This window comes from Callorhinus ursinus, unplaced genomic scaffold (assembly GCF_003265705.2).
Source record: "Callorhinus ursinus isolate GAN/ISIS: 27379988/994484 unplaced genomic scaffold, GSC_fseal_2.0 scaffold18, whole genome shotgun sequence".
NCBI classification, from domain to species: domain Eukaryota; kingdom Metazoa; phylum Chordata; class Mammalia; order Carnivora; family Otariidae; genus Callorhinus; species Callorhinus ursinus.
In genome coordinates, this window is record NW_027397080.1 from 1329661 (window position 1) to 1344905 (window position 15245).

Consider the following 15245-nt stretch of genomic DNA (forward strand, 5'->3'; position numbering starts at 1 on the left):
ACATTCAGGGGCACCTGGGTGGCTCAGTCATTAAGCATCTGCCTTCGGCTCAGGTCATCATCCCAGGGCCCTGGGATCGAGCCCCGCATTGGGCTCCCTGCTCCGTGGGAGGCCTGCTTCTCCCTCTCCCACCCCCCTGCTTGTGTTCCCTCTCTCGCTGTGTCTCTCTCTGTCAAATAAATAAAATCTTTAAAAAAAAATTAAAAAAATAAAATAAAATCACATTCAGGCCGAGATTATAATGATAAAACAAATCAAGCTTGCACACAGTAGCAGGCATATATTGTTTAGCATCCTTTATTTTTCCTAAGAGCACATATTTTTTTTTTTTTTAAGATTTTTGTATTTATTTGAGAGAGCGCAAGAGCACTTGCAGGGGTGCGGTGGGGGAATGGGCAGAGGGAGAGAGAGTCTCAAGCAGACTCCATGCTGAGAGCAGAGTCCTACATGGGGCTCTGTCTCATGACCCTGAGATCAGGACCTGAGCAAAACCAAGAGTTGGACACTTAACCAACTGCACCACCCAGGTGCCCCTCCTATGTTTTGTTTTTAAGGAAACCACTTCTCACCAGTTCTCAGCCATATAGGTGGGTCCTGATAATACAGGTGTATCTGAACTTCATCTCCCTGGCCATAGTGGTTGGTTCATGGATGGACAGGTAACCTAATTAGAGACTATTTGCTAGGGCTTGATGAGGTGTGAGGATGTGGGATCTAGAACTTCTGCAGCTATTTTGCTATCATACTGGGAGAGACTGGAACTCCCTAAGTTACCATGTTTTGCCTGAGGATAAAGCAACACAGTGGTAGGCAGAATAGAGTATATGAAAGAAACTTGGTACTTGGTGATTTAGTTTGAGTTGCTGGGTCAAGTCTCATCTGAAGCAATACTTTTCAGTCATTTGCAAGTGAAATATCTAATAGATACAGAGGCAAGGACAGGAAACAGGGGGAAATAAAAAGAGTTTTGATTTGTTGCAGTGGTGGGATTGAGAGTAATTTTTTCTTTTTTTTTGATTTCTACTAATATTGTTTATATGACTCATAATTGACAAGGGTTTCTGGATGTTGGTAAAAGATCTCAGAAGACAAAAGGTCTCAACAGGCATAGTATTGTAAATGTATATTTACAACATAGCATTCATTATAAATATTATGACAGTTCTCTTAATTCTCTTCTATATTAAGCATGAACAAGTAGAGGGCTCAGTGTTAGACCACATGCTTTCAGAATGGAAGCAAGTCCATTTCACAAGTGTATTTGGTAAATACACAGTTTACTGGTGGTCTACTATATGGCAATTTTCAAATCTTAATAGAAAAAATGGAGACTATAAAAATTAAATCTAGGTTGATTGATTTTACCTAGAGTTGGTACACCAGAAGAACAGAATGAGACTGCACAATAGACATTTCATAAGGAACCATACTTCTTCATTTTCCTCTCAGATCCCTGCATTGTTGCCAACTCTGCTGAACACCAACCCTACCTCTCAGGAGTCAAGGTTTGAGCCTCACTCTGTGGCATCCTCCTTTATAAAGTATGATGAAAGGTAGTCCCTGACCTCCTTCAACTGTCAAAGAGCTGCAGTTCAAGGATCCTTTTGGTTTCTGATTACTCAAGAGAAGAGGGGGAATACAAGACCAAAGAAAGACTCTAGGGACAGAGAGAGGAGTGAAAGTGTCAAGAGCCCCTTTACCTAGAAATGCTTAAAGTGAAGGAAGGGAACTAAGAAATGACAAAAATACTTTAAGTCTTCACAAAAACGAAATAGTTTATAAAGGCAACACAAACATCTTTAAATGTTATTGTAGAATGTTTACTAACTGGAATTTAAATAAAAGCTTAAAAAATGTTATCGGATTTTGTTAATACTGTCCCCAAAATAGAGTATAAATACATTCAACTAACAGAGTAACTGTACGAGTGAAGAAGAGACAAGACCTTGTAATTTCAACTCCTCACTTTGTAGGTGGACATTAGCCAAGGGGCCTTTTGGGTGTTGCTGAGGAGCACAGCCACTCTACCCCCTCTAAGGGCTATGTGTCCATCTCATTTATGGCCATAATACACGGCACTTTGAGGTTATGTCTTTGATTCAATCAGTTTGAATCAAAGCACCAAAGCCTTTATCACTTCTCAGTAAATCAATATCTCTATTAATATTTATGTTTAAAACACTTAAATATTTAGGTTCTGTATAAAAACCACAGAGCAAAAACTTGCATCTACTTGAACTAAAACTTAATATAGGGAATAGTTTTAGTGAGTCACAGAATTTGTAGGTTCTGAAAATGTGAGGTTTCTCTTGGTTTGTCTACAGAAGTTTCATGTTTTTAACAACATATATATATTTTTAAAGATTTTATTTATTTATTTATTTGACAGAGAACATGAGAGAGCACAAGCAGGGGGAGCAACAGAGGGAGAGGGAGAAGCAGGCTCCCCGCTGAGCAGGGAGCCCTATGTGGGGCTCAATCCCGTGACCCTGGGATCATGACCTGAGCTGAAGGCAGATGCTTAACTGACTAAGCCACCCAGGCACCCCCATAAATTATATCATTTATCTCATGCCTCCCTTCTGCCCCTCCAGCACCCAGATTTCCCCTCTCAAAATAACATATAACAGCACTTTGACTTTATTCAGGTATGTGAAAAGCATTTTTTGAGTGCTCATTTTATCCGATCCTTGACTTCTAAGCTTTGAGTCCGCTGAAGGGTATGGATAGGTAAACAGATAATTTCCATACAAAGTGACAGTGACAAGAACACTATGGCGTCTTAGCCCAGGAGAGGGAAACGTTTTCAGGCTGTATGACAGGACAGAATAAATGGGAATCACTCAAGAAAGGAAAGGGAGAACGACCTTTTGGAGAAGCAGCTGTACAGACTTGAGAATTAAGTTCACAGAACTAGGTACTTGTTGCTAATTTATATCATGCTGGGGAATGGAGACAGGGTGGGTCAAGGAGTAGTGGGAAAAATATCACTTTACTCATTGTTTTTTAAAAGTGTACAATACTCATTGATGAGTCATTAAGACAATGTATTTTCTGAAAAAGGATAGAATAGAACAGAAAATAGCAGATTGCTTCACATGCAGTAAGGCTAACTACTGGCATGTCAATCTGTTGTTTTAGAGTTGTGTGTATAGTATATAGTGTGTGTGTGTGCCAAGTCACAATGTAAAATGTATTTCTTAGTGTGGGACATGGTCAAAAAAATTGAAAGTCACTGTTTACAGTATAGAACATTTTATTTATAGTGGAAAGGTGGTTTTAGGTATCCTATTCTTATTACATGGCCCTGCCTCCATTTTTTGTCATTTATTCATTCATCAAATACTTATCAAATACATATTTTATACTCAGTGCTAGTAAACTCCCTGAGAGAAACTCACAGTCTATGGGAGACAAACAGCTACTGTTTATCACAATCCTCAAGGTGTGTATTGTAAACCACCTACTTTGGAATCCTCAGGGTAAAGTGCTTATTAAAACACAGGTAATGGGGCACCTGGGTGGCTCAGTTGTTAAGCATCTGCCTTCGGCTCAGGTCATGATCCCAGGGTCCTGGGATTGAGCCCCACATCGGGCTCCCTGCTCAGCGGGAAGCCTGTTTCTCCCTCTCCCACGCCCCCTGCTTGTGTTCCAGCTCTCGCTGTCTCTCTCTCTCTCTCTCTCTCTGTCAAATAAATAAATAAAATCTTAAAAAAAAACACAGGTAATGACTGCACCAGACGTACTGCATCAGAATCTCTGTGTGGGGCCCACAGGTCTGTAATTCTAATTAGAAGTCCTCAAAAAATCTCATATACATTCAGTTTGAAAAAAATTCATTTCTTGAGTACAAGCTGGAACCAACATTGTGCTCAACACATTGTTCTCAGCCACATGGGTTCTTTTTCAGTTCCTTCAAGAATCCAGCACCTTTGCCACTTACAGCCTTCCCACATACTGTTGTTCCCTGGTCTGAAATCCTCTCACTCTTCCCTGGCTTATTTTGATCTATCAAACAGCCCTCAGTTTAAATGTTACTTCCTTAGGAAGTGTTCCCCAAAACCCTAGGCTTCAGAAGGGGCTTTTGTTATATGCCCCCTTGTGGCAGACAACGAAAATGGCTGCTCCCCCTTCAAAAAAAGGACTATTAAGGGTATGGTCCACTGACAGACAGCTGTTAACTCCTTCAGTTCCACCTCAGCTTTTGAGAGGCAGTTATGCTTTTCTCCTACAGCTTCAGCCAATGACTAAGCTCGTGCCTAACATGGAAGTCCTGTAATGTGCAGTCTTTGCTCCAGAGCTCCCCGTTGGACTGGCAAAGGCTTCGACAGATCTGTATTGCGATCCTCATGGCTCCTTTTGCCCAATCCTGCTTGCCCCCTTTTCCCAAGTCTTACTCCCAATAAGCCTTTTGCCTTTCTGACTCCATCTCAGCATTCCTTCCCAGAGGATTCAACTGGTATACTTGCCTTGGTATTGTTGGAAGAAAGAGACTGAAGGAGAGAGGCATAAAATCAAACTGTAGAGGTAAACTTAATAGGCCATACTGAGTATTTTTTATTTTATCATTAGGGCAGTTGGAAGTCACTACCTGTTTTTAAGCAGACTGGGGAGGAGTGAGGAAAGTGATCAAATATAAATTTAGAAAGACCACTCTGGTTGTTGTATGTTAAAAAGACTGGAGGCCTGTGGGATTGAAGACAAGAAGATCAACAGGCATATATATAACTGGAATCTAAGAAGAGGGAATAATGTCTTGGACTAGGATGAACCAGAGAAAATGAAGATTTGAAAGATATTTAAAAGTAGAATTTCCAAAATTTGGTGATTAATTGGATGTGGGTGGTGAGGGAAATGTAAAAGTCAAGGATGTCTAGATCTCTGGCTTGAGCTATTGTGTGGAAAGTAGTGCCAGACATTAATACAGGGAGTCCTATGGGAAGGAGTTCAACTTTGGACATGCAGAGTTTGAGAGGCCCCTAGGACATCTGAAACCACTACAGAGATTTAAATATATTATTCTGGAGTATGAAGCAAAATTTAGGCTGGAGAAATCCATTTGGGAGCCCTTGGCATATAGATGGGAGCAAATGAGATCATGTAGGAGAGGTACAATGTGTTGAGAGAGGTCTAAGACATTGACCTAGGAAACTCCAGCATATAGGGTTCTGCTGGAAGACAAGAGGTTAGCAAATGAGACTTATGGCAGGGAATATGGAGTCACAGAAACTTTGAGAAGGTTTTTGATAAGGAGGGGCTATCAAATGCTACTTAGTGTCCAAGGAAGATAAGGACTGAAAACTGTTCTTTTGTTTTAGTGATATGGAGGTTATTGGTGATCTTATTAAGAGGCATTTCAAATGAAGTGGCGGAGGTGGAAGCCAGACTGGAGTGGCCAAAGAGTGAGGGAAATGGAAGAAGTTGACACAATTAGTGTTATAACTCTTTCAAGAAATTTGTTTCTGAAGGGGGAGGGCAATAAGGCAGTAGTTAGGGAAAATATATAATCAAGGTTTTATATTTTTTGTTTTTAGGATGGAAGAGATTTGAGTGTGGTTGAAAGTTGATGGAGAGGAGCCAGCAGAGAAGATAGAGAAGAAAGTGATAATCAAAGGCAGAAGATTTCTGAGAAGGTGGGATGGTGGGGGTTGGGGGCAGGACTCTAGGGCTTAGGCAGAGGGACTGACATTGGAGAGAAGAAATGCCTCTTCTTTCTTTGGAATAGGAGGGAAAAGAAAGGTGTGAATGTGGATACTAGTAGACTTGTAGGCTTATTTATTTATTTTAAAAGATTTTATTTATTTATTTGAGAGAGAGAGAATGAGAGAGTGAGGGGGAGAAGCAGACTCCCCTTTGAGCAGGGAGTCTGATGTGGGACTCAATCCTGGGACTCTGGGATCATGACCTGAGCTGAGGGCAGTCTCTCAACCAACTGAGCCACCCAGGTGCCCTAGACCTGTAGGTTTAGTGATGGGAGTAACTCTTTGTATTAGGAGACAGGGAAGGTGGAAGGTTGGAGGAGAGTGGAGGAGGAGGTTTAAAATAGTCTTTAGGCAGTGGGAAAATGAACTTTTTTTTTAACTTTTTATTTTTTATTTATTTATTTTTTTAAAAGATTTTATTTATTTATTTGACAGAGAGAGACACAGCGAGAGAGGGAACACAAGCAGGGGGAGTGGGAGAGGGAGAAGCAGGCTTCCTGTGGAGCAGGGAGCCCAATGCAGGGCTCGATCCCAGGACCCTGGGATCATGACCTGAGCCAAAGGCAGACGCTTAATGACTGAGCCACCCAGGCACCCCTGATTTTTTTTTAAGATTTTATTTATTTATTTGCCAGAGAGAGAGTGAGAGAGAGCACAGGCAGGTGAAGCTGCAGGCAGAGGGAGAACCAGGCTCCCGGCTGAGCAAGGAACCCAATGTGGGACTTGATTCCAGGACGCTGGGATCATGACCTGAGCCAAAGGCAGCCGCTTAACTGACTGAGCCACCCAGGTGTCCCGGGAAAATGAACTTTTTGACCACAGGGTCTTACCAGGAAATGTGGTGAGCCCAGCTAATTTTTTAAACTTAAAAAATTTTATTTATTTATTTATTCTTGAGAGAGAGAGAGAGAGAGGGAGATTGTGCACGATCGCTTGAGAGAGCGATTGTGGGGAGGGACAGAGGGAAAGGGAGAGAGAGAATCTTAAGCAGGTTCCATGCCCAGCATGGAGCCCAATGCAGGGCTCGATCTCACAACCATGAGATCATAACCTGAGCCCAGATCAAGAGTTGGACGCTTAACTGATTGAGCTACCCAGGTGCCCCAAGTATTCTAGAAATTCTTATAAATGGAATCATACAACATGTACTCTCTTTTGTGTATAGCTTCTTTTGCTTAGCATTATGCTCATGACATTTATCCATGTTGGTGTATGTATCAAGAGTTTGTTTCTTCATACTTCTTTTTTTAAAAAAAGAGTTTATTATTTGAGAGAGAAAGAGGAAGAGAGAGAGAGCGGGGGGAGGAACAGAGGGAGAGGGACAAGCAGAATCTGTGCTGAGCGCAGAGCCCAATGTGGGGTCAATCCCATGGTCCTGATGCTATTATAAATAAAGCTGCTATGAACATTCTTATACAATCTTTTTGTTGCTATGTATTTTTAGTTCTCTTGTCTAAATACTTAGGAGTGAAACTTCTAAATAAAGAATAGGTTTATGTTTGAAATTGCCTAGCCTTTTTCCAAAGTGTTCCATTTTTAATTCCCACCAACAATGTCTGAGAGTTCTGTTTGTTTCACATCCTTTTCAATATTAGGTGATGCCAGTTTAAACATTTTTTAGCCATTGTAGGGTGTTAGTGGTATTTCATGGTGATTTAAATTTGCATTTTCTTGGTGAGTAATGATGTTGAATACTTTTTCATGTGCATATTGGCCTTTCGTATATCTTTCTTTCTGAATGATCTATGTCAAAGATTTTGCCTATTTATTAACTTTAGGAAACTTTATATATTTTGAATATAAATCCTTTGTCAGATATGTTTTATGAATATATTCTTCCATTGTGTGGCTTGCCTATGACTTTCTTAATGATATTTTTTGATGAACAGAAGTTTTATATTTTGATGAAGTCTAATTTATCACTTGCTTTCTTTTCTGATTACTGCTTTCTGTGTCATGTCTAAGAAAATTTGCCTGCTCCTGTGTCTCCTATTTTTTTCTAGAAGTTTTATAGTTTTAGATTTTACATTTAGGTCTGTCGTGGATTAATTTTTCTGTATGGTATGAGGTAGGGGTTGAGGTTCATTTTCTTTATATGGAGAATCACCTGTTTAAGCACTATTTATTGAAGGGATTTCCTTTTCCTAATGGATTGCTCTGGTACCTTTGACTCACATATACCTGTGAGTTATTTATGGGTTTGCTATTTAGTTCCATTGATTTATATGTCTATCCACATATATCCATATATGTCTATATGTCAGCATCACACTGTCTTAATACTGAAGTTTTTTTTTAAAGACTTTATTTATTTGAGAGAGAGAATGCGTGAGAGAGAACAGGAGTGAAGGGCAGAGGGAGAGGAAGAAGCAGACTCCTCCCTGAACGGGAGCCCTATGTAGCGCTGGATCCCAGGACTCCAGGATCATGACCTGAGCCAAAGGCAGACGCTTAACTGACTGAGCCACCCAGGTGCCCCAATACTGAAGTTTTATAGTAGGTATTGAAGTCAGGTAGTATAAGTCCTCTAGCTTGTTTGCTTTTCCAGGATTGTTTGGTTCTTTCTAGGTCCTTTGCATTTCCATATACATTTATGAAACTGCTTGTCAATTTCTAAAAACAACAACAACAAAAGATACCCTTCCATAAATTGATTGAACTAATTTGGGGAGAATTGGCATCTTAACAATATTGAGTCTTCTTCTTTTTTTTTTTTTTTAAAGATTTTATTTATTTATTTGAGAGAGAGAGAATGAGAGATAGAAAGCACGAGAGGGAAGAGGGTCAGAGGGAGAAGCAGACTCCCTGCTGAGCAGGGAGCCCGATGCGGGACTCGATCCCAGGACTCCAGGATCATGACCTGAGCCGAAGGCAGTCGCTCAACCGAGCCACCCAGGCGCCCACAATATTGAGTCTTCTAATCCACAAACATGATATATCTCTCCGTTTATTTAGGTTTTCTTTAATTTTTCTAGGTTTTGTAGCTTTTAGTGTACAGGTTTTTCACATACTTTGTTAAACTTATACTTAAGTATTTGATGTTTTTTGATGCTATTGAAAATTATTTTAAATCTCATTTTCTAATTATTTCTACATCATGCATGGAATTGATCAGCCATTCTGAATAACTATGGGATTCATATTATGGGCTGTTATAGGGTCCCATGGCTAAGTCCCAGTTTCAGGAAGGTGGTCTGGAGATTGGATACTCTTTAGTAATTAAGGTATTCTTTTTCTTTTTTTTTTTCTTTTTTCTTTTTTCTTTTTTTTTTAAAAGATTTAAATTTTTTTTTAAAGATTTAAAGATTTTATTTATTTAATTGACAGAGAAAGAGAGAGACAGAGAGAGAGGGAACACAAGCAGGGGGAGTGGGAGAAGGAGAAGCAGGCTTCCCGCCAAGCAGGGAGCCCGATGCGGGGCTCGATCCCAGGACCCTGGGATCATGACCTGAGCCGAAGGCAGTTGCTTAACCAACTGAGCCACCCAGGTGCCCCTCTTTTTCTTTTTTTTAAAGATTTTATTTATTTATTTATTTGAGAGAGAGAGAAAGCAGGAGCAGGGAGAGGGGCAGAGGGACAAGCAGACTCCCTGCTGAGTCCAGAGTCCAAGGCGGGGCCCCAACCCAGGACCCCACTTGAGCCAAAGTCAGCCACTTAACCAATTGAGCCACCCAGGTGCCCCCATCAAGGTATTCTTTTATGGGATTGCATGAAATTGGGTCATCAGAATGGTGCTGACATGCTGGTTTTGGATGAAGTAAATTTTTCATACAGATAGGTGCCCTATACAAAAAGTTTTTTCTTTTTTCTTTTTCCTTTTTTAAAAAGATTTTATTTATTTATTTGTCAGAGAGAGAGAGAGAAAGAGAGAGAGAGAGCATGAGCACAAGCAGGGAGAGTGGCAGGCAGAGTGAGAAGCAGGCTCGTCACCAAGCAAGGAGCCCAATGTGGGACTCAATCCCAGGACCCTGGGATCATGACCTGAGCTGAAGGCAGATGCTTAACTGATTGAGCCACCCAGGCATCTCCAAAATCTTTTTCTATACCCTGAATTCCCTAGGGGCAGCCCTGACTAGGATTGTGGTTGTCCTTAAAGGAGGAGACAAACAGCATGTCAGAGGAGTTCTCTTCTCTCCTATGTGGTATCATTCATTCTGGCAAGAACCACTACTCTCTATCTTTCTGAGACCTGAGACAAGGGTAGTTACTACCTTTTGTTTCCACGACTATTTTCAGTGAAGCCTCTGAAATGGATCATCATAGTAAAATAATTTATCCCAATGTTACACTGTATCCTTAGTAAAAAATTTATCCCTTATTTCTATTTAAGTACACATGATTGTATGGCCAATATACATTTCAAGGAAGCTGATTCCTTACCCCTGCAGCCTGCTGTCTATTGCACAAGAACTCATTATATATCTAAAGTGTGGTTGAGCCCAGTTGAGCTTTATTCTGACTGCATCACATTGAACTTCGGAGACATTTTAAGTCTGTGAAGTTGAGATGGGAACCATTATGAAAAGCTAATGTGAATGTTCTGTTTACTCATGGCTTTTATATAATTTATTCATGCTCTTTTAGGCTAGCAAAATAATTCCCATGTTATTTTAGTATTTCTAATTAACCAAAGTGAACATCACTGATGAGTGACAGGGCTTCTCAAGTGAAGGATGCCGTTATGCTGAAATCAGCACCACTCTGGCAGCAAAGGAAAGACTCTAAGCCTGTTTTTGTACACTGATGAGTAACTTTCTAGATTCTTATCTGCTCTTAGATTTTGTTCCTGGGAGGAAAAAGATACTGATTTTTTTTTCTAATATGTCTTCAACCTATATTTTAAAATGTTTACTCTAAAAAAAATGTTTACTCTCATAATAACTTGTGGCCTAAAAGGCAACTGCATTCGGTATAACTGTAAAGTAATTAGCTGGCTAGATATTTTCCATAAGGAATCCTGATGTCTTCATGGACAGGACTCTACTCACAATATGGGTAATATGTTGAAAGGGCATCTGCATGGGCATCAATGGGAGAGATATGGTTTGAACTTAAGAAAGGTAACTAATTAATAATTTAGTTATAAGTAGATATGGGAAGCTGAATAACATGGCTTAGGGGCCCCCAAAAGATACATCCTCTAATGTGTAAATCATAGAGTGTAACATCAGCCAAAACAAAGGTATGAACTTACTCAATTCATTGATTCTAGATGTACTTTTTATTCCAAAAGTTTTTGATATATTCTTTGATGAATATATTACTGTCTATTTCTCCCTCTTCAGATCTTTCACTTTAGACCAAGAAGAATAAGCTTCCTGTAAATACATGATTGTTCCTAGAAAGTTCCCATGATTTGTATGACTCAATTATGTTTCCAATGCTACTTTACTCATAGCACTATTTCTCCATTTCTCTTTGGACCTAAAGCACCTGTTATCATGAATAATGACTGCCAGTGAATTTTAATAGTTGTTATTTATTTTAAAAAATAGTTGTTTGTTCTTTAAACCCTCTCCTCAACATTTTAGCTTAGTCCACCATCAGTGTTCTTTCTAAATGGGGTAACCTATGAGGTTCCTTCTTCTCAAATAAACTCCATGTCCCCTTATATTTTCAGCATTTAAAAGTCATATTGAGACTCGGGGGCCATTTTGTGAAGAGACGAAGACTGAACGGTGTGGCTGCGTTGTCGACCTCGAGCAGCAGTTGGCTTCTCCACGTAGAACTCGGGAGTAGGAGATTCAGAATCGAATCTCTTCTCCCTTCCCCCTCCTGTGAGATTTTTTTGATCTTCAGCTACATTTTTCGGCCTTGTGAGGAACCTTATCATCAAAGAAAATGGCCAGCAATGTTACCAACAAGACAGATCCTCGCTCCATGAACTCCCGTGTATTCACTGGGAATCTCAATACTCTTGTGGTGAAGAAATCTGATGTGGAGGCAATCTTCTCAAAATACGGCAAAATTGTTGGTTGCTCTGTCCATAAGGGCTTTGCCTTCGTTCAGTATGTTAATGAGAGAAATGCCCGGGCTGCTGTGGCAGGAGAGGATGGCAGAATGATTGCTGGCCAGGTTTTAGATATTAATCTGGCCGCAGAGCCAAAAGTGAACCGAGGAAAAGCAGGTGTGAAACGATCTGCAGCGGAGATGTACGGGTCAGTACCAGAACACCCTTCTCCGTCCCCTCTACTCAGCTCCTCTTTTGACTTGGACTATGACTTTCAACGAGATTATTATGACAGGATGTATAGTTACCCAGCACGTGTTCCTCCTCCTCCTCCTATTGCTCGGGCTGTAGTTCCTTCAAAACGCCAGCGTGTATCAGGAAACACCTCACGAAGGGGCAAAAGTGGCTTCAATTCTAAGAGTGGACAGCGAGGATCTTCTTCCAAGTCTGGAAAGTTGAAAGGTGATGACCTTCAGACCATTAAGAAGGAGTTGACCCAGATAAAACAAAAAGTGGATTCTCTACTGGAAAGCCTGGAAAAAATTGAGAAAGAACAGAGCAAACAAGGAGAGATGAAGAATGATAAGTCAGAAGAGGAGCAGAGCAGCAGCTCCCTGAAGAAAGATGAGACTAATGTGAAGATGGAGTCTGAGGGGGGTGCAGATGACTCTGCTGAGGAGGGGGACCTACTGGATGATGATGATAATGAAGATCGGGGGGATGACCAGCTGGAGTTGATCAAGGATGATGAAAAAGAGGCTGAGGAAGGAGAGGATGACAGAGACAGCGCCAATGGCGAGGATGACTCTTAAGCACATAGTGGGGTTTAGAAATGTTGTCCCATTATTTCTTTACCTAGGCGCTTGTCTAAGATCAAAATTTTCACCAGATCCTCTCCCCTAGTATCTTCAGCACATGCTCACTGTTCTCCCCATCCTTGTCCTTCCCATGTTACATTAATTCATATTGCCCTGCGCCTAGTCCCATTTTCACTTCCTTTGACGCTCCTAGTAGTTATGTTAAGTCTTACCCTGTAATTTTTGCTTTTAATTTTGATACCTCTTTATGACTTAACAATAAAAAGGATGTGTGGTTTTTAAAAAAAAAAATAAATAAATAAAAGTCATATTGACTTGGGAAAGTAGCACCTGACACTCATGGAGATAACTGGCAAGAGTGGGTAGCATGTGTTAGTGACAGCGAGAGACTGCTTTGTGCTGCTGCCTGGTTTAGGTGGTAGTAACCCAGAAAGAAGGAGTAGAGGGGAGAACTTCCTGAGCAGTGGTAAACCTCTTATCATCCCCTTCTTCCTCTAATAGAGGGATGGGCAAAACCTACGGCAATATAATTCTTTTTTTAAATTTAAAATTAATTTTTATTTTTTAAAAGATTTTATTTATTTATTTGATAGAGTGAGAGAGAGAGAGAGAGAGCATGAGCAGGGGGCGGGGCAGAGGCAGAGGGAGAAGCAGACTCCCTACTGAGCAGGCAGCCCAATGCAGGGCTCGATCCCAAGACCGCGGGATCATGACCTGAGCTGAAGGCAGCTACTTAACCAAGTGAGCCACCCAGGCACCCTAAAATTTCTTTTTTTAAAGCCACATTATTGAGTTCAAAAAGTGACTGACATACAAAAAGCTGTACATATTTAGTGTATACAACTTGATGAGTTTGGAGATAAGTATACATCCATGAAACCATCACCACAATTTATGCCATAAACATATCCATCATCTCCAAAAGGCAGGACTCTGAGGAAACTAGCCCTGTTTTGCTTGAAAACCTGGCAATAACCCAACTGAGGATAGATGGCTTGTAAGGGGGTGTGCATCCTCTCTAAGAAACACCACAATCATACTTGGTTGCCACTAGAACCATAAGTAGGTTCAAATCTCAGTCTACTCTAGAGAGTCTGATATATAATATGGCCCAGAAAGGAGTAGCTAGTACATTAAATGAATTATCACAAGGTTTAGCTAATATATAGTGCTAGCAGAAACCTGGAAACATGTGTAGGAGTAGATTCTAAGGGTATCAGATCAAAGAAGGCAAAGCATAACTAGATCAGGAAGAATTCATTGATATGGGGCTGCTTACTAATACATAAATTAATGTATTAATTTATGCAAATGGAGGTGGCTCTAACAGCTTAATGGGCTGGTTGACTAAAATTTTGGCTCACTGGTAGCCTGTTGAATGAGGATAAGATACCAGAGCTTCGCTGGCCTGGAGTAAAGAAGGGTATCCAAAGATTTAAGGGGACAGGAAGGTTAGAGTGGATTTATCTTATACAAATGGCATGCTTACCCTCCAACTATAACTCCTGGGGAGGCCTGGATGGCACTCCTGCCACTAAGACATTGAAAAATACATTAGTGAGAAGAGAAATACTAAACATTGAGAAATACATTAGAGAGGTTTGTGGTTGCTCTCCTTTGTGGGAAAGGTATGACCATGCAAGATGCTGCCATTGTGATGAACTCCCTGATTTCACTAGAAATGGTAGAATTCCAAGTAGCAGAGGTCAAGTGGCAGCCCTTAACCATAAAAGACAAGATGGGCATGTTTACTCTAAAGGGCAGGAGGGATTTTATTAGTAATAAGAATGCTTTGGCCCATAGGGACCTTTGGTTGTGACTAATTGATCATGATATCCCTTGGAGTAAAATAGATGAACAGGCTGGTCTTTGTTGCGTGGCCAAAAATCTGACTTGAGTTACCACAATGGAGAGTCATGGCCTCTTGCCCAGTTTCCAAACTTAAGCCAGTTCACAAATGTAGAATCCTTTGATTGAGTGGGAGGCTTCCTTCCCATGAGGAATGATCTTGCAGCATTGCTGCATGAATACATCATAAATCTTCCTCCAGGCCTTCTCCAAAGGGACATTCACCCATTTGCTAGAGTGGCTATGCACTGGGAAAAAAAAGGAATGTCTAGATCTTTCAGGTATTAATGTTAATCACAGGGGATCCAAAATGACACTGTGGCTCACAGTGGGGGCTATGATTAGAAGGTGATAGATGGGAGTCTTAGCATGAGGTAAGGTGGGATCAGTTGGTCCACAGACATATCCTATGGTTATTTCCCCAGTTCCGGAACATATAAGTGGAATGAGAGCCATTGTGGTAGAAAGGCTAACCCTCTCTATCAAAATAGCAAATCAGAAGCAATACTGAATCCCTGCAGGAATTGCAGATACTAGTACCACCATCAAAGACTTGACACATGCTGGGATGCTGATACCTATCACATCTGCATTTAACGTACCAGTTTGGCCTCTGCAGAAGTTGGATGAATCTTAAAGAAAGACTAAATTATCAAGTTAGGAGATGACACCATGGAAGGATAGGATTTGTCTTACGGTATGCAGTATATCTTTGAATCAGAGACTTTTATATGGTGCTGTCTCCTCCATATCTGGAATCTAGAAATCAAGGGGAGGAAGTGGGGATGGCTCCTCTCACGATTAATATTTAGTAACCAACTCAGGAATTTTGCTTCCTCTTTCAGCTACTTTGAGTTTTGCTGGTTTGGAGATCTTTGCTTCTAATAGGGAATACATACAATAATAGTTCCATTGAATTAGAGGATG

At 40.6% G+C, this 15245-nt stretch overlaps 1 protein-coding gene and 1 long non-coding RNA gene across 6 annotated transcripts in view; one reads left to right on the top strand and one right to left on the bottom strand.

The window, feature by feature from the left end:
- Positions 1-15245, bottom strand: part of LOC141374402 (uncharacterized) — a 71086-nt gene that overhangs the window by 35618 nt on the left and 20223 nt on the right. For 4 of the 5 annotated variants that reach the window (XR_012381247.1, XR_012381246.1, XR_012381245.1 and 1 more), the window contains exon 3: positions 843-917. The exons of the other annotated variant lie outside the window; for it this stretch is intronic. This is a non-coding gene — a long non-coding RNA (uncharacterized lncRNA). The remainder of the gene's footprint in view (positions 1-842; positions 918-15245) is intronic. 5 annotated transcript variants of the gene reach the window in all.
- LOC112812195 (heterogeneous nuclear ribonucleoproteins C1/C2-like) lies at positions 11346-12758 on the top strand. The gene is made up of 2 exons (XM_025856882.2): positions 11346-11860; positions 11900-12758. Exons 1-2 carry the CDS (start codon positions 11544-11546, stop codon positions 12462-12464), a joined length of 882 nt encoding a protein of 293 aa, XP_025712667.1. The 5' UTR covers positions 11346-11543; the 3' UTR covers positions 12465-12758.

Bases quoted from the DNA above. Each gene is read 5' to 3' on its own strand.
- LOC112812195 (XM_025856882.2), top strand. From the start codon at position 11,544: ATGGCCAGCAATGTTACCAACAAGACAGATCCTCGCTCCATGAACTCC. The intron at 11,861-11,899 runs GTCAGTACCAGA...CCCTCTACTCAG, and splicing joins TCTGCAGCGGAGATGTACGG to CTCCTCTTTTGACTTGGACT.